At 44.4% G+C, this 23,228-nt stretch overlaps 2 protein-coding genes across 5 annotated transcripts in view; one reads left to right on the top strand and one right to left on the bottom strand.

Annotated features, from left to right (window-relative positions):
* The window catches only part of LOC124194389 (synaptogenesis protein syg-2-like), a 39,558-nt gene that overhangs the window by 8,528 nt on the left and 7,802 nt on the right, over nt 1-23,228 (top strand). For all 3 annotated transcript variants that reach the window (XM_046588572.1, XM_046588571.1, XM_046588573.1), the window contains exons 2-5: nt 11,206-11,338; nt 16,577-16,788; nt 16,910-17,020; nt 20,287-20,490. In XM_046588572.1, coding sequence (XP_046444528.1) covers nt 11,206-11,338; nt 16,577-16,788; nt 16,910-17,020; nt 20,287-20,490 — 660 coding nt within the window. The remainder of the gene's footprint in view (nt 1-11,205; nt 11,339-16,576; nt 16,789-16,909; nt 17,021-20,286; nt 20,491-23,228) is intronic.
* Nucleotides 17,810-19,333, bottom strand: LOC124194390 (alpha-(1,3)-fucosyltransferase C-like). 2 transcript variants are annotated; one of them, XM_046588574.1, is made up of 3 exons: nt 19,201-19,333; nt 19,014-19,143; nt 17,810-18,927 (listed from the first exon to the last, which is right to left on the bottom strand). In XM_046588574.1, the coding sequence occupies exons 1-3, from the start codon at nt 19,209-19,211 to the stop codon at nt 17,824-17,826; spliced, it is 1,245 nt and encodes a 414-aa protein (XP_046444530.1). In that variant the 5' UTR covers nt 19,212-19,333; the 3' UTR covers nt 17,810-17,823. The 2 variants fall into 2 exon arrangements, with proteins under 2 accessions (XP_046444530.1, XP_046444531.1); XM_046588575.1 differs by having other exon boundaries at nt 17,810-18,921.

Here is a 23,228-nt window from a genome sequence, read left to right as displayed (position 1 = left end):
CGTGGAACGAGAGATGGAAAATGAGCTCGCGCCCTTTCTTCTAATTGAAATTCTCGGGAAAAATAATAAAATTGTGCGTTTGTTCTCATCGTCTCTGTCGTTCGTTGGCGATGCCGATTTTTCATTCTAAAAGCGAGGCCGGCGTTTGAATTTCCGCCCGCCAACACCCGAATAATAAAAGGAAATTGGGTGGGAAAGAAGCCTGTCCCTGTCAATCTATACATGTAGCTGCTCATCATCAAAGAGTTCAAATACCAAAGAAACTATTCGGTGCGTGAGCACATGGAACCAAGGCAACGCGACTCGACTACTGCCGTGAGCCGAACAGGAATAAGGTTCCAGGGAAACGTGAGACGGAAAACCGATCCTTTCTATTTATTAGACATAGTGCTGTTACAAAGTAAACGCAACCCAACCTTTGATTAATGGACTTCTTCTTATTCTGTTTCCGTTTTTTTGCGTCACACTTTGAGACCTTCGCCACTCTCCCGCGGGAGTATCGCCAGGGTGGATCTGGTGCAACACGATTTTAATTGAATAATTCGAGACTGTCACCGTCCACAGTGATATAACGATGTCAGCTTGACGTCACTCTGCAGTTGCATTTCAATTGAAGTTATTTTACACTAATTATTTCTCTCTCTCAGCTAGAATTTCTATTCCCTTGATCCGACTGTCTATTTCAACATTCTGACACTTTGTCAGTCGGATAAAGTTGCCAATCACACGAGTCCCGGCTGCGGCACGTCTCCGTTCCGACTGCCTGTCTGTCTCCCATCCCGATATATACAGTCATATATATATATATACGTTTTCACATTCCGAGAATGCATCCTTTTACTTATTGCTCCCAAAAGAAAGGGATAAAGAAGACGGGGTGGGGGGAAATAAATTCCGCGTGATGTTGTGACAACGAAGCAATCCCGTCGTCCAATGTGACTGAAGCCAATACACCGCACACGACTCTATAGGGAGAGCGACTGTTGCGATAGAGCTGCTAAAATACAGCAATAACAACAAAAAGAAAAAAGAAAAAAAAAAAAGAAAAATCCATCAGAGAATACATGTACGAAAAAACCTTTAAAGCCAAGGTCTTCTTCTTCTTTTCATCTCCAAAGTTCCATTCCATCGCGCCGAATCTCGAATTGAAGATGTATACTCATCACCTTCACGTCTCTCTCTTTTCATTCAAAGGGCGCGGTCACAATTGCGACTGTTCACAACTCCATTCGGCGACAGTGTGTCACTCGGAGAGCAAACACGGAAATAAGGAAACATTTCCTTTTACAAAACCCGGATATTGGATGACAAGTTAACCCATCAAGTTGCGACGTATATATCACGACGTAGCATCGTGAAAAAAGCCACAGAGAAAAAAAAATGGCAGCGACTTTTTTTTTTTCTTTTTCGGTCAACTTTGCAGGAGGAAAACATCTTTTCCGTGAGAGAAATATAAAATAAAAAAAGAAGAAGATCCTGCCATTCGCCGTATAGATTTTGTGTTTACTTGGGAAATCAAATGGATCGAAAGACCATCAAATATTGATCCCCCCGAAATACAATACAAGGAAAGAGAGAGAGAGAGACTGCAGAAAAAGATTATGGAAACACGTGCCGTACTTACACAATACGCACGCACAAAACTAGAAAATAGTCGTAGGTGTTTTTTTATTCCAATCGTGATGTATAGCAGCGCAAAAATGGATACGGGGTCCGGCAAAAGAGGACTTGCGTGAAAACGGGATTGTCTCTTATTCTTTCTCTTGCTACCACAGAGAGAGAGAGTATACCACCAAATAGATTACGGCCACCCGTGCCAAAAGAAGAAAAGGAAAGATAAAGCGACTCTGGTGATTCGTCCAGGGTTATAAAGTGCTCCTTCTTCTCCTTTAGATTAAAGGTGGGACCGCGGAGATTTATTTAAAAAAGAAAGAAAGAACGGAAAAGATTGATTTCTTTTTCCCCTTTAGCGACTCTACAAACTTCCGCCCGAATAACACGTATAAATCTCCAGCGTCAATCTGTAGCGCTAGCCAGATCCCACCATACGTCGCCCGTCTCATATTGATAGTGATGAGAATCCGCTTTGAGGTCACAGACAGATGGCTACAGAGTATATAGCAGCTAAATAACCTGGCCCTTATAGAAACCACTAGTCCGTCAATGATGGAGAATCGCTTTCTTTTTCCACCCGTGAATGTGCACGAATAAAACTAGGCCATAAAAACGAATCCCGGTCAGAAGCGGCAGTCAATTTCTGTCGTTTTCTCATCTCTTTTCACACAGTCGAGGGACTATTGTAATACCAATGCAGCCCATCACCGACGGTGGGGGGTCACACGTGGGTGGAGTCATCGACACTCCTTTTGTGCCTGTACACAGTCGGAGCCCCAATAACCTGGGAAGGGTAACCCTTCGACGTTCTCATGCCTCCACAGCACTTCATCCGTCCGTTTATCCCGCATTTCCCTGTTTGTTTCATTTCTCCCGTATTTTGAGAATGAAACTCTATTTCGAGCTGTTGATTTTTCTATCGGGAGGTCGTCTCTATATGTCTCGTTTGTCTGACATTCTGTCGGCCGGGCTGTGTGACAGACTCGAAATTGAAAAGCGGCAGGAAACGGAAAAGTATTTAGAGGTACTCGAATTTCCTTTCATCTTCTGCACTGCTCTGATGTTTCCGACGCATTTATATTGCGCAGACGTATGCACCAACTACAAAGGACTGGTAATTTTTTCTCCATCGATCGCTCTGCACCTTCTATTTTGATTTCATTTTGAAAAAGCAACCGCAAAGAAAATTCCCCAATGCAACGAAGGGAAAACAAATGAGAGGAAAAAAAAAGTAACAGGAACCAGGAATAATGCAGATAAGTATGACACGTTGTTCGATAAGACATTGTTGTTTAAGGTTGCAAGAAAATTTCTGCCAAAGAAAGTTTCAATCCAGTGGGTGTTCAAAAAGGAATTTAAAAAAAAAAAAAAAGGACAGTGGATAAGTTCAAAGAAGATAAATGCGCCCAAAACTTAACAGGAGCAAAACAAAATTTACGGACGGAATTCAACCCCGGCAAATTCAAATGTAGTAAATTCAAAAGATAAATCAGTATAGCACGCACGTTGCACGTCGCATATAAAATACCAATTTAAAGTTTGTTTTTAAAGTCAACACACTCATTCTTCCTGTTTACTTGTTTGCATTCGTGCATATTATTTAAGGGACGATGAAAGACAAAAAAAAAAGACTACATGAACGAAAATCGTTAATCTTCCATTGACGTGTACGGTAATGAAAATGAAACTCGTTGGCGCGCCTGCATATTCCCAGCAGAGAGAGCTATATAGCGAGGACTATGTGTATACTTCTCTCATAAAATATGAGCTAATAATAACTGGATCCTTGGTATCCTGACCGCCATTGTCGTTCGTCTTCACTTTGCCCGCGCTCCTTGGCGTTTCCAGCTGCGTACACACGCGAGAAAGATATCGGAGCGTGCGGCGCCGGCACTTAATGAATTCATTAAAACGAAGCGCTTCGGTGACGATGGCGACGACGTCCCATCTTAACCTGCGGCTGTTTCGTTGGCACAGGAAGCAAGCTGGCATTTCAATTTGAATTTGGCGGCAGCATTCTGCGCTTTAGACGTCCTATAGCTGTAGAAAGTGTAGGTACAACGCTATTACATCATTGATGTGTCCCGTAATAGAAAGATCATTTAAAGATGGTCTTATGCTACCGGCCCGAGGATCATAGTGACCAGAGATAAGCCACACGCGGCAACCGAGCATGAATTTTCGATTAAAGATGGGACGACACGTCAAACAAGAGCCAAATGAGCGTCATGAATCAAGCATTTTCATTAGGATGCGGCGGACCTCGCGGTTGCCGAGAGCCCTCAGATTGGCAGGCGGACAGTTGGGCTTGGTCACAGCACTCGATCGCGCAGCGCAAAACCCGTCACGATCACGACCCACGCGCCCCAGTCATAACTCAATTTGAGTTACAACAACTCGCCGAATTTGCGGGAGCCGCCCGACAGAGAATTGACGGATGATGCGACTCTTGGCAGATTTCCATCATCTGCTGATTCAGTGAAAACATGTTCACCAATTCAAATAGCAAAGGACCATCCCATCGACGATGGGGGACCACTTCTCGGTCGCCAATATGTACCCACTAATTACGACGGCCAATAGAGTGTCCAACTGGGAACCAAAGAGCGGGGGTAAAAGGAATAAGTCGGAGCACGTTGTAACGACCAGTAACCATAACTCGGATCGTTAAAATCAAGACCGCCGTATATGTGACGTAGGGGGGGGGGGGGAGGGGATGCTAAACGGAAATACTCGCAATAATATACACCGTAAAGTCTATAATTACAGAGGGCAATAATGTGTTAGAAAAACTTGCATTTCTGTCGGCAATTTCCCTTCATTAAAAGTTGTGCTGACGTCAATGTCGGGAAAAACACATCAATACGGTTTTCTTGGTAGCCGAAAAAGTTTGAAAAGAATTCGATTGTCGTTGTCCGGGAACGAAGGAGAAAGCGGAAAAGGCTTCGTCTTTCTCGTCTGAGCTTTTGTTTATGCTACGGCGGAGAGAAAAGAGAGAGAGAGAGAGAGAGACGTACAGTAGTATACTGCCGACGTCGACATTCATCACGATCAACCGTATAGTGACCAAGTTAAGACGGGCATTCAATTCTTTCTTTCTTTCTTTTGCGGCTCGCCGTTTATTTGTTCCGGGCTTTATTTTGATTCACGGACCACCAATCTGCCACACTGCACACCGTTGTTGACAGACGGGAGAGAAAAGGAGAAGGGATGAGGAGAATCGTGCAGACGAATGACGATCAAAGTTGATACATAGTATATAGCAATAGATTTCAGTCGCGCTAGTCACATCCGTAGTGACATGCATCCATCTCAATGGGGTACACATATCTTTCGGAGCAAAGAGCAATTCCTTGTAAGATACGCTTTTTTCGATCTTGACGAAACGGATTTCTACAATGTCAGTTGACCAGTTTCTTACGCCGTCCTAGTTCGATACGAGTGCGACGCATATGAAACACAGACCCTTTGTTTGCTGTACGCTGCACAATCAATCAACCTCGGAGATGACACTCTCATCGTTTTATTTTTTGTTTTGTTTTGTTTTGTTTGTTTGTTTTCTCCTCTTTCTTGTCGACGACAAAGCCTTTGAACGTGCTGGGTTATGCAAACTCATGCAAAATGCACCAAAGGTTAATGAAGGGCTTAATAGTTGATCTTACTGCACTGCGTAACGTGAGTATGCCGACCCGAAATGTTCGTCGGAGATGGAATTTCAAAGTGATTCCATTAGTTGCCCAATTTTATCCAGTTCTCTCATTTCATCGTCTGGCCCAATTTGCCCGCCGGCATGGAAGGCAGGCCACAGACACAGGCACCAGTTGCTTGTGTTGTTTTCATGGGTCAATTCTTTCAGTTGCTAATTCAATTAATACAACGGAGGAGCCGTGCATAATACGAAGCCCCGGTGGGGCCCGCCGAGAAGTAGCAATGAGAGAGAGAAAGAGAGTCAGCAGAGTAAAAACGTATATTAGCTAACTTTTTGGCTAATTATTGTTTCAGCTTCCCAGATCTTTATTTACCTTGCTGCGCCTTTTCTCAGAGAATATCCAACGGCTGCTGCTGCTGCTCGTATTTTAATGAAATGGTACAAATGACGCACAGAGTCTCACGACGCACAGCTGATGATGAGAGTAGCCAGGCTGGATATATAGGTAACGTGCCGTAAGCCGGCACGCTAACTTTTTCTTTTCGGCTATTACCGGGCACTCTGTTATTAGACTCCCATCATTTCTATTTGGCAATTGGCATGGAATAAGAGCTCCTCCACTATGGCCGCTGCAGTGGCATTGAGTAATCGACTTTAACGATATGTGGTCAATCAATCACTGAGAGCTCAAATAGCCCGACGACCGGCAATTTAGTCAATGAAAAGTAGAAGCAACGGGTCAACTTTTCTTTTTTGGGACGAGGCCGGCGCGCGGAATTCTTAATGGCATAACGACCAAAACCGTCTGACACCATCAACTTGGGAGCCATAAGCACCGGGCGGGCGATTAAAAGCCCAAAACAGACGGGAGATGTAAGTGCTCGCCGATCGCCATTCAATCCTGCCCGCTCTATAGATCTCTCCATCCGGCCAATGAAACTTTTATTCCTTCTCAATTTCCCGAATCTGTTTGAGTCCTCCCGACGCTCCTCCATTCTTCTCGCAAAAACTCGGCCAATAATTGACAAGACACAACGCACGAAGCAGAGAGAGAGAGAGGGATGAGCGTCGTTCGTTTCCCTATAAAACTCCCGCCCGACGGCCAGGGACATATCACGACACTAAAGCCATATGATAGCCCAGAGTAATTGGGTCCAATGTCGCTCTATTTATAGATCTCTACGCGCCCCGTTCCATAGGTTGGCCCACCACCCTTACCGCGTAGCTTTCAAATGGAGAGAACGGCTTTATCAATAACCTGCCGTATCCGCATCGAGAGATTTATGAGGTTCGGTCGCTCGGTCGTGAAACTGACTCCCCCCACCCACCACCACCAACAAAAACCGTCCGTCAATACGACCCCACTCCAAGAAAATTGGTTTGTACTTGATCGTCGAGAAATACCGAAACTGGGGAGTCTGAAGGGAAGAAAAGAGGAAGGAAGAAAAACTCGCCATCAACATCTGCTGATGGCGCGTTCAGTTGCCAATTTGACACGTCAACAAAAAAGCGCTGAGGTTGGAGTTTTGGCATCGGGGCGCCAGGCGACGCCTGACTGACTGAGCGTCAAAAGCCGTTTCAAACGCGAAGCTGATTATTGCTGATTATGGCAGCCCAGGCCCCTCCCAAGTTGGCGCTCCTCATTATTGACGTCGCCCTCTATATTCCACTCGGCACAGCGGAGGGGGGAGCGGGGGATTCGTTATGATTCACATGTCACGCTATGTCGTCGAACAAAGTTGGAGGGGCAAAGAAAGGAAACGATGCGGATCGCTAGACATACATCCATCTCGACAAAGGCCAACTAATAGGTAACACGATCAACAACAAACAACAAACAACAACAACAACCCAGATAAGGTCAAGTTACATCAACCTCCTTATCAGACGCCCTGAACCTTAGCCCGAGTTCACTGTAAACACAAATTGAATGTTATCTCACATCGGAAGAGATACGCACCTGATTAAAGCGATGCAAAGCCATCAGAATTAAGTGGCACTGGCATATCTAGTGGGCCAAGTCAAAGTGTTTTCCCCCTCAACAAATTTGTTGTCTAGTCAGCGCCTTATTCCGGTCTGGGGATGTTATTAGTTTACCTTGTCTGCAGCGCAGCAGGACAAATCGTAAAGTTGTTAGCATCACCCGTTGGCAGTTTTCAAAAAGTCGAAACATACCGTACATAGTGTGTAGACGCAATCACATGACGGGGGTGTTTTCTATACACCTGAGATCTGACACGGGCGGCGTGACTGATGTATACGTTCCCTCCTCCTCCAGCAAGGATCCCCGCCGCCGCCCTTTTCAACACACAGCACGCGCTCCTTAGTCATTCCTTTTTATGTTGCGCTTATTTTTCTTTAACCTGACAGACGAAACGAACGGCAAACGAATCGACCGGGGGGAGTCTCTCTGGGAATTCCGGAGTCGATTTTAGAATTGCAAATCCGTTTACATATTATATAGAAAGAAAAATAAAAAAAATATATAATATCACGAAGAGGGTTGAAAACATCAATGATGACGACTGGAGAAAAAGGGGGAAGAAAAAAGGAAACTCCAGCCATGGAGTTGGCTGGAAGTAAACGCGCGCTGCGCTATATAGATAGTTGTTTTACATTGAGGAGCGGATAAAAATATTCAGGTATGACACTCGTAAAGAGGAATAAGAAATAAGCACATCCCTCCCAGCGTTAAAAAATACTTTCCTGTCCCGTTTACTCGATAGGCCCGAGCCGTTAATGCAGTCAGAGGGCGTCCATTATAGCTTCCACGTCTGAATATAATTGAATAATGCAAAAGAAAGAAACATCCGCAGTTGAAGTATGCATGTCGTACAGCATGAGAGATAGAGAGAGCCAGGGCACCTTTATAGTTATGGCTACCAAACAATAACCTGCAACAGCTAGTCTATCCTGTATGGACATGAATTTCAAAAGGTCTTGGGTGAAGCGGACTGCTGCTGCTGCGATACAAAAATGATGATGGAGAGAGAGAAACATTCCTTCATGGTACATTGCTGCAGCAGCAGGAGCAGCACAAGCCCATAAATTTGACCGTTTCACGGCATTTCCTGAATCGTTCCGACGTTCTCGTCTTTTGATGACGGCCCGGAACGCGAGCAGGCAGCAGCAGCAGCAGCAGAAGCAGCGCGACTGATTTCAAAATGCAACAAAAACTTCCTTTTCACGACGAGTTCACCGGATTGTTGTTGTTGTCGTCTACCCTCCTACTACTAACTGCTGATGCAGTTGGCCCGAGTGAAAATAAAGACGAGTCGAGTGCGTGGAATGGGCAAATTCCATTCGTCATGGCCCAGATGAGAAAACTTTCAGAATGGAATAGGAGAGGGGATAAAAAAAATGTTGTTGCTCTGTCTCCCATTTCCCGTCCGTCGCCGAGTGGGGGCCCAATTCAAAGTTAAGTGGCTGCTGACGGAACAACAACGGAAAGTGGAAGGTGTCTGCTAATACGGTCCAGGAAATTGCGGACGGGTCAATCACGGTGTAGACGTGATAACACAACAAGTCACAAAAGAAAATTGCGCACCTGATTATGGTGGTTGGCAGAGGTACCAGGCTACATTATTAGGTCGACTCTCCGATTGGTCGCCCTGTAATCCACGCCCGTCTCTTTCTTTCTTTTCTTTTCTTTTCTTTGGACTCGATACTCAGAAATATCTGTAATAAGCCCCAGACAGCATCTGCTGTGTCTGCCGAAGATCTATACTGGTGCCAGCGATAGCGACGTGGCCAAAATCCATTCCGTCGAAAGTCCGGTTGGGCCCTGAGCTGCTCCACCTACCACCACCGAATATACAGGCTCCATCGATCTGGAAACATCACGGGCGCCATCCCGCTCGACGCCGGCCATATATATTGCCACGTTGTATTTTCCTGCTTGATCCATCCATCCATTTCTCTTCTGCCTGATAGATTGACGATGACGGGTACACCCGTACTTTACCGCTTTTATAGCCGGCGCTCACAGCGCAAGTGCAGAAACATCAAAAGTATTTATGTAAAAGGCTCGCACCCGAAACGGAAGGAATAAGAAGAAACAGGACGCAGCTAGAGAAAGATGGAAGGCACACAATTAAAACTCAAAGACTAATAGATGTGAAACTGCGAAACCGTCGAGGCACTAATGAACTATCTGCCAAAGCCAGCACAGGGATTGGTCCAATAATAATTAGCCAACCCCCCCGTTAATAGGCTCGGCAAAGTGAACAACGTAGGTGACGCCAAAAGTGAATGTCAAAAGTTTCGAATGCCCCCATATCCAATTTGAATTTGTCTTTTTCGTCTCGGATTTTCAACGAAATTTCACGTCCGTTTTTATAACATCGCCAGATCTTTGGAGCTCGAAAGTCCGAGGCCGGCAGAAAATCGATATTCAATCTATGAGAACCCCAAAGGCGATTGCTACTGAAGGCTGTTCGTTTCTGGTCGGTAGATTGTGCGCAAATCAGTTTGAAAAGGTCTGCCGATGCTTGCAGATGATTTTTTTTTCTTCCCTACTTGGGTCCCCACATTTCCTCACGGTCTATCTAAATGGAGCATCCACATTCGTCGAACGCTTAACAACTTTCCACTCCATCACTTTCCACTCCATCATCTGATTCCCAGCTCTGAGCCGCAAAACATGACCCTATCACTCCACTGTACGTATTTTTGGCCCTGCCATTTCTGAATTTTAAAATTGTTTCCTAAATATGAAAATTGCGTCGGCAGAAACGGGTGGAGCGGAGATAGGAGACCGCCACGTCGACGACAAATCCTGTCTGACAGTGAAGTTTTTCAAAAAGCGGATTAACTTTTCTACGTGATGCCTTTTTGTTCCCGGTTTGTGACATCTAACGTTCAGTTCAACGGTCGAATCCCCTTTTTTGCCAAAAAACAAAAAAAAAAATTGCACTACAGAATTCGTCGCGGTTCGTTCTAAAAGAATGACTCATTATCCACATTGAACCATCATTTGTCTTTTGACTTGGTGCACATTCGATTGGGAATTTCTGCCAAAGATGTGGACGCAGGCGCAATAACTTGGTATGATGAGAATGTGTGGGGGTAAAGTCACGCGAGCAATCGTCGAAATGTCATAAATGCAAATGAAATAGTGAAATAGTCGAGAATCAGCCGGAAACGACGTCGGAAACCAGACGGGAATCTCCGGTTCGCATAGTTTGTAATCAATAATTTGTCTTACTTTCACTGAGCTGGTGCCAGAGACTCTGTCCTTTTGCATGGGGGGAGAAAAGTAAGGAGGACGGCAGGGAAATGGCTGACAAACAAGACTGATGATTCATTTTGGCTGTGCTCAAAGAACCGTCGTCTTGCCGGCTGACGACCATTTGTCCCCGTTATCTTGGCGATTAAAAAAAGATTCCGCCTCATTTGAATGCCTGGCCTTGCCAGTAGTTGCAAATGGGATTACTTTCCGATGCTCATCTACCATTCAAAGTATATAGCGCAGCTCTAGATTCGCTCGCTATATTTAGCGTTGGGGTGAACACTCATTTGCAACGCGAAAAGATCGACAAATTAAAGGCAAAAAGAAAAAAATAACATTCATTCGAGTTGAGACACAACTTTGTTATTAAAGCAACAAGAAAAGTCTAACCTAATGGAACTTTTCGTCAAAGTTGTATACAACATTTTGCATACCATTAGAGTGGGAAAAAAAGTAGTGGTCACTTTTCCAGCTGAAGAACAGAAAAAGAATTAGGAAAGGCTTCGAAAACTTTGAAAATGTGGAAAACAATCTGGAAGTCTGGAACCAAATATAGCGGTTCCAAACATTCCCCCTGACCCCGGAACAACTTGAACTTTTGTTTACTGCTAATTTAATTCCAAAACTTGACTTTAATCCTATTACATTATCTTCTCTGAAAACTCGTGTGTCTAAAATTCTTTTCTCTTTGGAATGAATGACAAATAAGCAGTGCCACTCATCTACACGGAAGTGATAATCGGCAACACGGCCGAGTTGACTTGTGACCTGAAGTCGTCCGTTCCCGGTGACTACGTCCTGCTCGTCCTCTGGTACAAAGACGGAGAAACGATGCCATTCTACAGGTAAGACAACTCGAAACACTTATTTAAAAATCGTAATTTCAAAAAAATATGTGAGCTAGAGGGGACCGTAATATAACCAACAAAAATATTGTGGAAAGAATAACGTGTTTAAACTGCAATGTCATCGTCAACAAGGTCTCCCGTTGTTTCTCTCATTTTTCTCTTGACGTTTTCACATTTTTTTTTTTGTTATTCCTTCCAACTTGGTTCATTTTTCAAACTGGGCGCCCAACGACTCTATTATGATAATTGAGCGCGCGCGACGGGAGGAAGAACAACAACGCGAGAGGCAGTCAAAGCCAACGAGCAAAAAGAAAAGGATGAAGAGGGGTGAACAAAAAGAGCTGGGCTCCGTTATTATATGTCGTTTGACTTTCTCAAACATCGCGTGTGTCTTATCAGTCATCCCGGAAAACCCGACCAGATTTGAATATAGAGACGTTGCAGCTCGCTCACGGGCAACTGCAGACATAAAACCGTGTTGGTAGAGCGGGGGAATTAGAAGCCGAGGCCTAAATTTTGATATAATAAGTAAACACGGCACGACAAGGACCAGATCGTCAGAGAAATTGGATGTGGGGTCGTTCCAGTCGCAAGTTAGAAGAGAGAAAAAGACCATCAAGCCGCAAAGATTTGGTAGATGGAGAAGAAGAAGAAGAAAAAGTTTCAGGTCAAGTAGATAACAAGCAGCCATCAAAGTGTATCTCCTTGACTTGATGGTCGGCTAATTAGGATCTCGACAATGAGACGCGCAACGACCGGATGAGACCTGAGACCCGGACCACGGTAGCGACGTGGTGTGGCGCACATTCCATTCATCCGCTACACCACCACCACCACGGCCGGCCACAAACAATAACAATCGTGATTAGAGGCACTATTTTCCCTTAGCCAGCCCCAGCTCCTCGTTATTATGCTGTCATATTTAATGTCCGTCTGGGCAGGGCAAAGACACGGAGGGGAAGAAATGACTTGGTGCATCATCAGATGCGGGCCAGGCAAAGACAGCGAATAGATAGAATGGATAGAAGGAAAAAAAAATAGAAATGGGAACCGAAAAGACAAATAGAGAATTAAGAAGATCGGCCACTTTGTGATGGTGAATGATCGGCTCGAATCGGGTGATCCATTAGTCAACGTCGCGCCGGTTTGGCTCCATGTTGCGTCAGAGTTGATTTCGTCCTGAACAGTCTCGTTTTCCTCGATACGCCCCGGCCGAAATCTGATGGATGAACATCGTTCAGACGACCAACCCCACGATGCAATAAATAAATAAAGCAAAGAAGGGAAAAGTTTTGATTAAGGAGAAAAAACAAAACAAAAGAAAACCCTTCTCCTGCACAAATCTTTTGGGTCCACGTATGAGCTGCACGAATGATCCCAAATATCGAATCACAACAGACGAGAGCAACTGCAGAATAATTGCAGGACCACCAATTTATCGACTTGTGTCTAAAAGCAAAGGCCTTGCCCTTTTTGTCCCCCCCCCTTCTCTACGGTTTGCCCGACGAAGCAAACAAGCGCAAGAGACAATGGAGACCAGACAAACGGATAAATAAATGGAATTTCGTAGGCTGCACATCTATAGGCCCACGCACAGTGCAATAGACCAGTATAGAAAAGTAAATGTAAAAAAGAGAGATGTAAAAGCAGGAGATAAGGAGACTTGTAAGCAACTCTTAACATTGTTATAGTCAGTACAAGTCAAGCAGTCTCCCGTTTTTTTTGTAAAAATAAAAGAAATGTTTTATTCGAGTAAGTACGGTTCCCTTTCGTACCGTATTGCACGCTGCAATACGGCACAAAAGAAAAAAGAACAACTAACTTGTAGTCCAGGTTCCCAAGACAAGGAAGGAATGATCCATGGACTTTGGGTAAAAGTTAGTGGAAAGGCAAAGCCTTACGCAAAAATATTTTGTCATCGATAGTCAAATAAACAACAACAACCAATTAGCCCAGAACCTTCTTATTTTAATACTTTGAGTAAACAACAACAACAACAACCCAAACCCGTCTTTTGCTCTAGCTACATATTACACTAGATCCGCTGTAAATGTATTAAATCAAAGTCCCTTTTAAACCTTGCCCGCCTCCCCATTTTCCGAGGAAAAAAAGAAAAGAAAAAGAGAAGCCGCACGATCATTCTTCTCCTCTTAGATAAATAGTGTCTGCCTGCTGGCTGCCCGGCCTCTATTCCTGGTATATTCTATAGCACCAGCAAAGGCTTTCTTCTTCCCAACTTGCCATGGTCCATTATCGAAATGAAGATACATTCGGCGAAGAGAGAGAGAGAGAGAGAGAGACCTCTGTGTGTGTGTCGGAAACTCTCGGACATCCCGCACGAAAACTTTTATTATAGATAAGCCCCCTCTGCTTCCTCCTCATCTTGGCTATCCTATTTGTTTTCTTGGAGAGAGTTTTTTTTTTTTATTTTGTTGCCATCCCTTTTCCGACATGTGCTAAGTCATAAAACTTTTCCCCCTCTTATTTTCCAAATTCTTCAATCTGCCATTTCTCGAATGAACTCGTGTGTGAGATGTGTCTGGATGAGACCCGGCGTGTGTGCACTTGGGTGTTTCTCTAACTTTTTTTTCTTTTCTTTCTTTTTTGTTGTTGTTGCTGTTGAGGGTTTGGGTCCCATTCGTTTTATGAGCAACACGCACGATCTCCTTCAACGTTCTCTCCGCGATACGAATGCAAAGGCACAAAGTGAGTCTAGGCATACGGAGAAAGGCGGCCATGTCGCCAGCCCCCCTGCAGCCGGGGATGTGACAGAGATTTTCAGACGCACTTTGTATCCAACACACAAGACAAGTTGACAACCTGATTATTCCTATGGCATAACCACTACTGCTGATAGCCTCCGCCACCCCCTTCACCCCCTTTTGCCCTACTCGTATGCCAGTGCGTCTGTGATTGCCAGACGTTTGAATGTGGGAACGGGCAAGATCAAGGGACGTCCAGCGGCATCCAACCTTTTGATTCGCTGGAATATTAGTAGCAACTACTCTAAACTTCCGACCAAGGAAAAGGGTTATGCAGAGCCACATTCATTCGCCTAATGAGAAAACCGGGAAGGTTTACAAGAATTAAATCCGATGGAGTAAGACAAACAACGAATTTAAGTCTAAACTGAAAATACGTCTGTCTTCTCGTTAACTGCGCGAGAGATTTCGGGGAAAAAACACACGATCGGTTTGGCTCATCCTTGGGGTTTGACATCTCCAGTCTATGACAACATCGATCGCTACAAAATATTTAAGCTTTTGATATCCAGCAGACTGACGATTTGAAACCAACGTCAGCGACTCGAGCGAGAGCCATTTATAATGAAGATCAATAGACAAAAGGGGAAAAGAAGATCACGAGACAATACGGTTGCGTAACCTACAAAAGCGAAAATAAGGGCAAGAGACGTCGACCCCCAAATAATACATGGCCGGCACGTAGTGCATGTATTTGCCCGACGTCTTTTGCTGCCGTAGGGGTAAACAACAAAGTAACAGCGAGAGAGGCCTACAACACAAGTACTTGTAATGTAATCTGCCTTGACGGTAAATTAGATGTACTATAAGAAGCCTAGCTTAGATCAACATCCACAGAGAGCCGCATGGAGAGCTGTGGTTATAGCGAGGACACGATGATCGCGATTCGCGATGGAGTGCACCAACTCTTGACGGATATGAACATGGAACTGGACAGCAGAAACAACGTTCCGCATTCACAGGGAGGACAGTGTAGGCTGCAGCTGCCAGACCGTTGTCTACAGTCCCCAGAGCGGCTTTGAAAGCAGAAAGAGAGAGGGGAATAATAGCCTGGGCAAAGACAAACGAAGGGAAAAGACGGGCCTTAATGGATTTGTGGTCTGACGCGGTTGCAGTAAAACCGTCCGACTTGAAAACGAAATATGGCGGCAGCAGCAGACGCAGCAGACAGGAGCCATCAAAGGAAAGTTAGACATTGTTATGAATAGAAGATGCCTAGCTAACTCGCCCAGGTGTGGATGAGCTCCTATGTATATTGCAGAGGGCCCCATGCACGCTCCCGACTGTTGTGTGTAAACGAAGCAAACATGTGTCATCTTCCATCCAACCCCGTTGCACTACCCCCTGCAGAATACCACACTCTTTCATTCAATCGATTTCCAAGCCGAGACGGTGAGAGAGAGAGATGATGGAATGGTGCTAACTTGATGTGGGTTGTGGGTGCGGACTAGCTGGATCGATGACGCTCTCCACTGAACCCCGGCACAATATTTCTTCCGCCGCACGTTGTTTACACAGCAACAAAGTATGGACTGCACCTATTCCCCGTTTTCTTGTCGACACGAAAAAGTAAATGGGGGAAATAATGATGCGCCAGTGCACACGAGCCTGTTTTTCTTCTTTAAAAAGATCATCGATCGAGAAAGAGAGAGAGAGAGATCACCGCTCAGACCATCACCGCCGTGAGTGGGCGGCCATAAGACGAGCAACACCAAATGCTGGCCACATCTGGCAGACATCCGAACTAATAAATATGATGGACGGACCCTAGACCCTATTCTTTTTTCTTCAGTACACTAAAAGATACAGGCGATCCGACATTCCAACTAGATGGGATCTATTCACTAAATACCCAAGGTGGGTTGCACTGCACGGGAAAATGGACAGGTGGGTGGGAGGAGACTTCCGCATGCCATTGCCACGGGAACCACGTGACGTTCATCAGATTCTATTTCAATGTGGGGGTTTCGAGAATCGAGAGGGAAAATTGACTAGACCAACTGAAACACTAAATGAATCACGACTTACCGAAAATGATCCACGCCGACTCCCGCAGTCCACCACACGCAGCACCAGTGTCCAAACAGTCAGGCTGTAATAGATGAAGACGGATTCAGTTAAATTCACAAACAGTTCACACAATGAACAATCAAACGCCACGACGTAGAGACAGAAATGCACACCATCTCCACTTGACACTGAGAGAGAAACTACTGTCGTGTGCCGTCAATGTGGGTGGATATTTAATGACACAATAATTAGAGGAGAGGTCGAGAAAATTTGCCAAAAAGAAAATTTTATGGAAGGATTAAGAAAGAATACTAAAAAAACAAAACAAAGTTACATAACCACATTAGATGCTCCCATCCCGCTGTTGTTAAGCGTTATTACTTCGCACTAATGTGACGCCCTATGCCTTTAATCTTGATTTGTGATTCTTAATGAATTGTTTTTTCTTTTCTTTCTTTCACAGCGTGGATGCTCGAGGCAAGTACATGAAAGATGCCCAGCACTGGTCGGACGACAAGATGATGCTTTACGGACGGGCTCATCTCAAAGCCAACAGCGACAAAGTCCGTCTGCTGCTGGAGCCGGTCCTCCGCGAGGACGAAGGAGTCTACAAATGCAGAGTCGATTTCAAAAAGTCTCCGACTAGACACTACCGCATTCATCTCGCCGTTATAAGTACACGCAATCAGAAATGACATTTCCTTTTTTTTATTTTCTTCTGTATACCCTTCTGTAACTATCATGTCATTAAATTCCGTTGCATGTACTCTGGGTGCGTTTGGATGGGATTCCACAGCTCCCGCCTCCAAGCCCGTCATTACCGATTCAAAAGGAATTGAAGTGAGGAACGTCAGTGGACTCTACGACAGTGGAACTCCACTCACTCTCATCTGTACCGTCACGCAAGGTAAATTTCATTATCAAACGCAAATCAGCCAGTTGTCTTGGCTTTGTCAAAAACGATCCTAGAAAACAAATCCAGCTCAATTGATCAAGTGCATGCCTTGGTGGACGTGTGAATATTCTCTAGCCTCTAGACATTGAGAGGCATACGTACGACTTGTCACCCGAGGGTGGAAACAGTGGAACGACAAATGACACAAATCACTAAATCAGTAATCATCGTTGAAGTAACGCAATCTCCTGTGCATAAGACACTTACACTCACCGCATGGATTCGGTTCAAGTCTAGTAAAGCCGAGCAAATAGAAAAGTTATTTCAATTAATTTTTTCTTGTTTAAAAACATGGCTCAATTTTGAATGGAAGCTAAAAATCCGCAACGGAAGTAATCAACACTTGAAGATGAATGAATCGATCTGAGACGTATTCGAAAAGATATTAGTAAGCCAGACGAACTTGAAATGAAATGGACTTCTATGACCATTATAGAAGTTTCCACTCAACCTAGATTGCGCAATTTGTTGATACTTTTTCAATCGTATGGCAACGAGAAAGGTAAAGAGGCGCTCAACAAGAGAAGCAATAAAGAACGTTAACGACTTCCCCTATAGGCGCAATCGTGCAGAAGAGGCAAAAAAAAAAGGTGTAAACCTTGGATTTAACGATTCAATAGGACTCGACTGAAGATGGTTTCCTTTTTACGGTGCACCACCATTATGTCGTAAAAAGAATGCTGATCAATCAATAATAGTTCCAAGTGACGTTACTGCGACAACTCAAAACAGAATACACAATTCAACACGGCCAATTAATTTATTGTGTTTGGAGTCCAGTGGTAATTCTCACAAGGATATTTATCAAAAAACCATTCCTCAATGAGTGGGTAACTTTTTCTTTCAACAATGGGCTCGTTGAGCATTTCGCAGAGTTTGCACCACCCGGAATCTCGCTTTAAATTGAACTCCCCTCTCCAATCAAAGTATTTCGAATATTGTTCGGGGTTCTGGCTCAGTTCGAGTAAATAATCCGCCAGCTGTCTGGGCGTCTGGAAATCACGAGCATTGATGTAAGAGTGCGGCGGAGCGAACAAGGAATAATTTGCTCCTCCAAACACAACCGGAATAGTTCCCGTTTGAAAAGTTCTGTAAAATTTTTCTGTGACATAATCCGGACAAAAAGTATTTTCAAAGCTCAGGTAGAAAAGGTAATCCCGCTCAAGCATAATTTCGCACTTGGTCTTGATTTTCGACAGTGGCTCTTTTTCGGGCTCTTTCTCTCTCGGACAGGACTTGTGATTCTCTAGACACTTGCCATAGACGTCGACTGGGATGTGGCGGCGAAGTTCACGGACGTAGCCCTCCCGATTGACCGATGTTTTGCAGTTGCTAACAAACCAAGCCGCCAGTTTCGTCTTGGCCGTAATGTTGATGCCGTAGTAATTAGTCAAATCGTCACTTCTCGGTTGGGCGGATTCTTTTCGCTCAAATTTAAAGCCATAAAACATATTGCCAAAAAGATCGGAGTCGAGTCGATAAGTGGCCGTCCAATTGAAGAAGTCACGGGGAATCTTTTTCCAAGGGAAATGATTTCGACTGCGAGTGGGAGATTCAAAATTTAAATAAACGTAACGCTGATCTGGTCTGCGATATGTTGGTATCTGGTCCAACTTGTCATTCCAAAAGTGAAACATTACAGCGTCGCTTTCGTTCAACAGGCGTCGATCGGTGACTAGCCGACAGTTATGAGAGGGACATTCCTCATTCAAATCCATTTTTAATTTACTCCAGACGTGCCCGCCAAAAAAAGTCGTCCAGAACAAGATCGTTTTTGAATTGCCAGAATATTTGTTATCGATAAAGTCGATCGGGATTTCATTTCTTTCTGGTGGGATGCCATCTGAGATGAAATTGAGCTTCAAAAAGTAAAAAAAATTAAAAAAAATCAAGATATATCGCGTTTAAAAATGTCTGAAAAGGGAGTAAAACTTGTGATTCTTACTTCGCTCAGTTTAATTTTATTGATATCAAACTGCTGAGAGGTATAGTGAAGTACACAAGTGCCAACGAATCCTATTCCAATGAGCCAAATGGCGTATTTTTTTAGTCCTTTTGTGGTGCAGATAAGTGGCCTTAAATCCACCAAATAATTAACGGGAAACAAAAGTGTCGCACAGAAAATGATTTACCTTCGAAACATTTCGGTGCTATTAATTGTTGCCTTGTCTGCAACAGCTTTTAAAACGTTTGATATACTTCAACCGTTCTTGACAAGAATAAAATGGCTTGGCCACTTTTTGTACGTGATGCCAGAGAAAGCAGAACTGAAATCCCTCGTATTAACTGATTAGATATCAGTTTAGCTCACCGCGGGGCTACCGTGGATACCGTGACAACCTGCTTTCGCATTTTTATTTTCAAGATAACCGACAACGATCCGTAATGACATGTGGCTGTAAATGATCTACGAAAAGATCTCACACAAATGCTAAGAAAGTGGGCATAAGGAAATGATTCGCATACACATTTTCTTGAGTATTTTGAGAGGGACACTCAGAGGATGGCGACCAAAGAAGTGAACAGTTGAATCGAAAAAAAAGGTGAATCAATAGGAAACATGGAAACATAATTACAGTCAGCCTATCTGGCAGGAAAATTACGTTTAGACCGGAAGACTATGACGATGTCCTTGGGTCTTGGTCGCTCCCTTACGTTTTCCCAAATGAAGTTACATATTAGAGAGGCGCAGCCATACACGTGGCGCAAAAATACAAAAAGTGCATCTAAGGGTGTGCGGCTGGGTTGATAACGAATTGTACTCAACAACAGCTACAACACAAAAGGATAGCCAAGTGTAAAAGGTTGTTTTTATAAGAATCGGGGCTTCTTATTTCCTTGCCAGTTTTTCCAACGGATTGGATGACGTCCGTGTTTCCTATAGCCGGTGCCTCTTGAGGATCTGTGCTCAAGTATGTTGCGCGTGTGTATACGTGTGTATTCTGGCTGGTAGCGCTCGCTGATGCTTTTGTAATTGAGACGATAATGGATTCCTCGGGCTACAGTGCACGGCTAGACCGTTTCAAACTTAGACAGACGCGTAAAAAGAACACGAACAGCAGCCCTATCAGCGGATCTACATTAACCTTCGGCTAATTCAATTTGATTCTAATGCTCAAGTGTTAATTATTATCGCTCATCCGTGTACTACGTTGTAATCACTCGACATAATTTGCGATTGCTGGTAACCATTCTTCATTCGATCGTGTCTTGTATAGGTCAACCGGTGCCCAGAGTCATTTGGTATGAAGACGGGCGCGCTATCGAGGGCCTGCTGGAGTATCTTCCCAACAAGCAGATCCGCAATGTGCTGCACATCGCCCAACTAAGTCGAGCCAATCATAACGTCCGCTATTCTTGCGCTGCCTCCAACAGTCGGATCCTGCCGCCACTCGTGTCAGCCATCACCATCCTCATGCGCCGTAAGAGTTTCTTGAACTTTTCTCAACAGTTCTCGCTTTCTTTCCCATTTCCATTTTTCCTCCCACCCACAGACGCCGTATATATGTAGAGTTGTAGACCCTACACACTAGCTCAAGAGACTATCTGCGCACTGTAGCAAAATCGATATGGGGCAAAAGTCAGACGACGTCGAGCCAACTTTCAATCAAAATCCTTTTCTTTTTTGGCAGTGTGCAGTTCGCCGTCAAACTTTTGGGGCCGTTTCATTCGGAATAGGAAAAACAAAAGGCGGCGAGATGACGTTAGAATATTGTTACACTAACAAAGACCTCTGATCGGAGCTGTGCGAAAGGCGACGAGCAGCGCAAAGCCAAAGTTGAAGTCTCAGCACGTTCCCTTAAAATTGAATCCGAGTCTTGTTTGTTTGCTTGCACAAGTTGATTAGTAAACAACATCTATCTAGCTGCGTCTAGTCAAAGCGTTCTGGGCGATATATGCAGTACATTTAAAAAACAAGAGTGATCCCCTCTTTTTTCAAAGGCTGCAGTTAAGAGTGAAAGAGACGCAACATTGCAAAGATGAGAGCGCTGCTGTCGACGAGCGTCGATGGAAAAAAAAAATCGTCTTCCCACCCGTAAAGACATATACGATGCTGACAAAAGTGTAGACCAAGAGGTTGTTGTTTGTGTTGGCAGGATCTTACAAACTCACACAGTATGGGGCTACCATGGGCGGGGGATTGATCGAAAGAAAAGTAGAGAGAGAGAGATTATTGGAAAACTGCGTGTTTGGTTTCGATTCCGCGGCAACGACATCTACGGCTTGCGTCATAAACACAAACTACAGCAGCGAGGTTGCAACTAGGGTACAGAACAACACTCGCTTCGCAACGAAGTGACCAAAAGAAATGGATATAGGATAAATCTTCCAGTGTTAAATCCCCTCCTTGGATGCGAGCCGAGATATAGCCAGCCAGCCGGCGTGTCTATGAATGTATGCACGAGTGCCACTGTTGCTAGTGATGAATACGTAATACGGTCTAGACCTAACGTGATTTTCCTTTTTCTCGGGTCTCTCCATAATGTATGCAACTCTCGATGTCTCGCGCTAGAGGATCAATAGCAAATCGGTATTCGTCACAAACGAACGGATGAATGGAGCATCACAGAGTTGCCGAGCTATTGTGTTTAGAAGCCAAAGAGCAGAATCACGTAATCACATCGTTAGTGTAATAATGTTCCCGAAAGAGGGAACTCTTATATCACCACAACCTTCCGTGTCAAGATAGTCAATAAGACCTAAGCCCCCCACCTCTTCTACCTATACATAGCAACGATAAACATTCAGACATGTCTGGGAGACGCCGAAAACAAAATCAAAACTTTTGAGGCGACAAAATAAAAGAGCCTGGGCAAGCTTTCAAAAGTACAATGCACGGTAGATTACACAGTCGTTGATGGTTGGAGGCTTTTTTTCTCTGTTTGTATCTAACGATCGTCTCGTTTTTGTCGCCCATTTTTCCGGGCAGGCGTCTCATTATGATTGTTCAACTATCCAACAAGAGCATAATGCCGACAGGGCACAATGAAACCACTCACAAGAGTAATTGCAACGCGAATAGAGCGGGATGATACGGCGACGATATACATAAAGAGGGTCCCCGTATATCCGCATCGATAGCGCACCACCACCAGCCCCGTGAATTTCGCCAGCCGCTCTGCGCCATCAAACGAACTTGTTTTCATCATCGAGTCATTTCTCGTCGCGTTTTTACGACGGCAACAAGAAGACCATGTCGTGTCTCACACCCCAGCAGAGTGAGCGAGAGAGCAGATTGGTGGCATTAAAGAGCGTTTTCCCATAAGTATTAAGGCGAAAGTAGTAGGAGTTCGGATAACCGGATTGCAACGGTGACCATATGGTCTTTTTAGCAAATGATGTAAGATTACGTCGATGGCGATTAAAATCTCTATTTTCATCAGCAAGATGGTTTTCATCAGGCAAGTGATTTGGCCTCAAGCAGGGCGACCGTCCCAAAGTTATCAACCGATCCATTTTGGGAAAAGCTCAGCTGCTCTTTAGTTCTTTGCAAAATATGCACGACGCTCGTCTACTTTCACTTTACCACTAGATGGGTTGAACGGTAGTACATTTGGATAGGACTCGGGAACTGCAAGTTACGCAACGGATTAAAAAAAAAAAAAACGTGGAGATAAAAACGGCTCGGTTCTGATTGCGGGAAGGAATAATTTTTTTTGGGGGGGATGCGCAACATTTTCGCCACGTTTTATTTTTGAATGCGGCAGAAAGAATGAATGCGGGCGTCATCGATTGATGATATAGTGTGGGGTCCTCGGGAATCTTTTTAGAAAAGATTACATTTTTGCTCTCCCTCTCGCCTTCTCCTCCTTCTTTTTTTAACACGTGCAGCAGCAGCAGCAGCTAACGGCTCTAGTTTCTCATTTTCTGCTCTTCTTTTGGGCTCACGGCCGCGACGAGCAGACTGCTGATCCCTTTCCCCCCCGTCTGCCCGGTAATTAAATACACGCTTGACGTGAGTCGACGATGAGCCAAGTCGAGCCAAACTCCGTGTTCCTTTTTCACCATTCGCAGCGACACGGCGTAATCGAGATGAAGAGGCAAGGGAGGGAAGAAGAAGAAGAAGAAGAAAAATATCAACATTTGGGGAATTGAGGCGCGAAACCAAAAAGACTTTCGAGTTAAGCAAAAAAAACGAAGAAGAAGAAGAAAGAAAGAA

The sequence above is a fragment of the Daphnia pulex genome, chromosome 5 (genome assembly GCF_021134715.1).
Source record: "Daphnia pulex isolate KAP4 chromosome 5, ASM2113471v1".
NCBI classification, from domain to species: domain Eukaryota; kingdom Metazoa; phylum Arthropoda; class Branchiopoda; order Diplostraca; family Daphniidae; genus Daphnia; species Daphnia pulex.
This window is presented reverse-complemented; position numbering and strand designations above follow the sequence as displayed.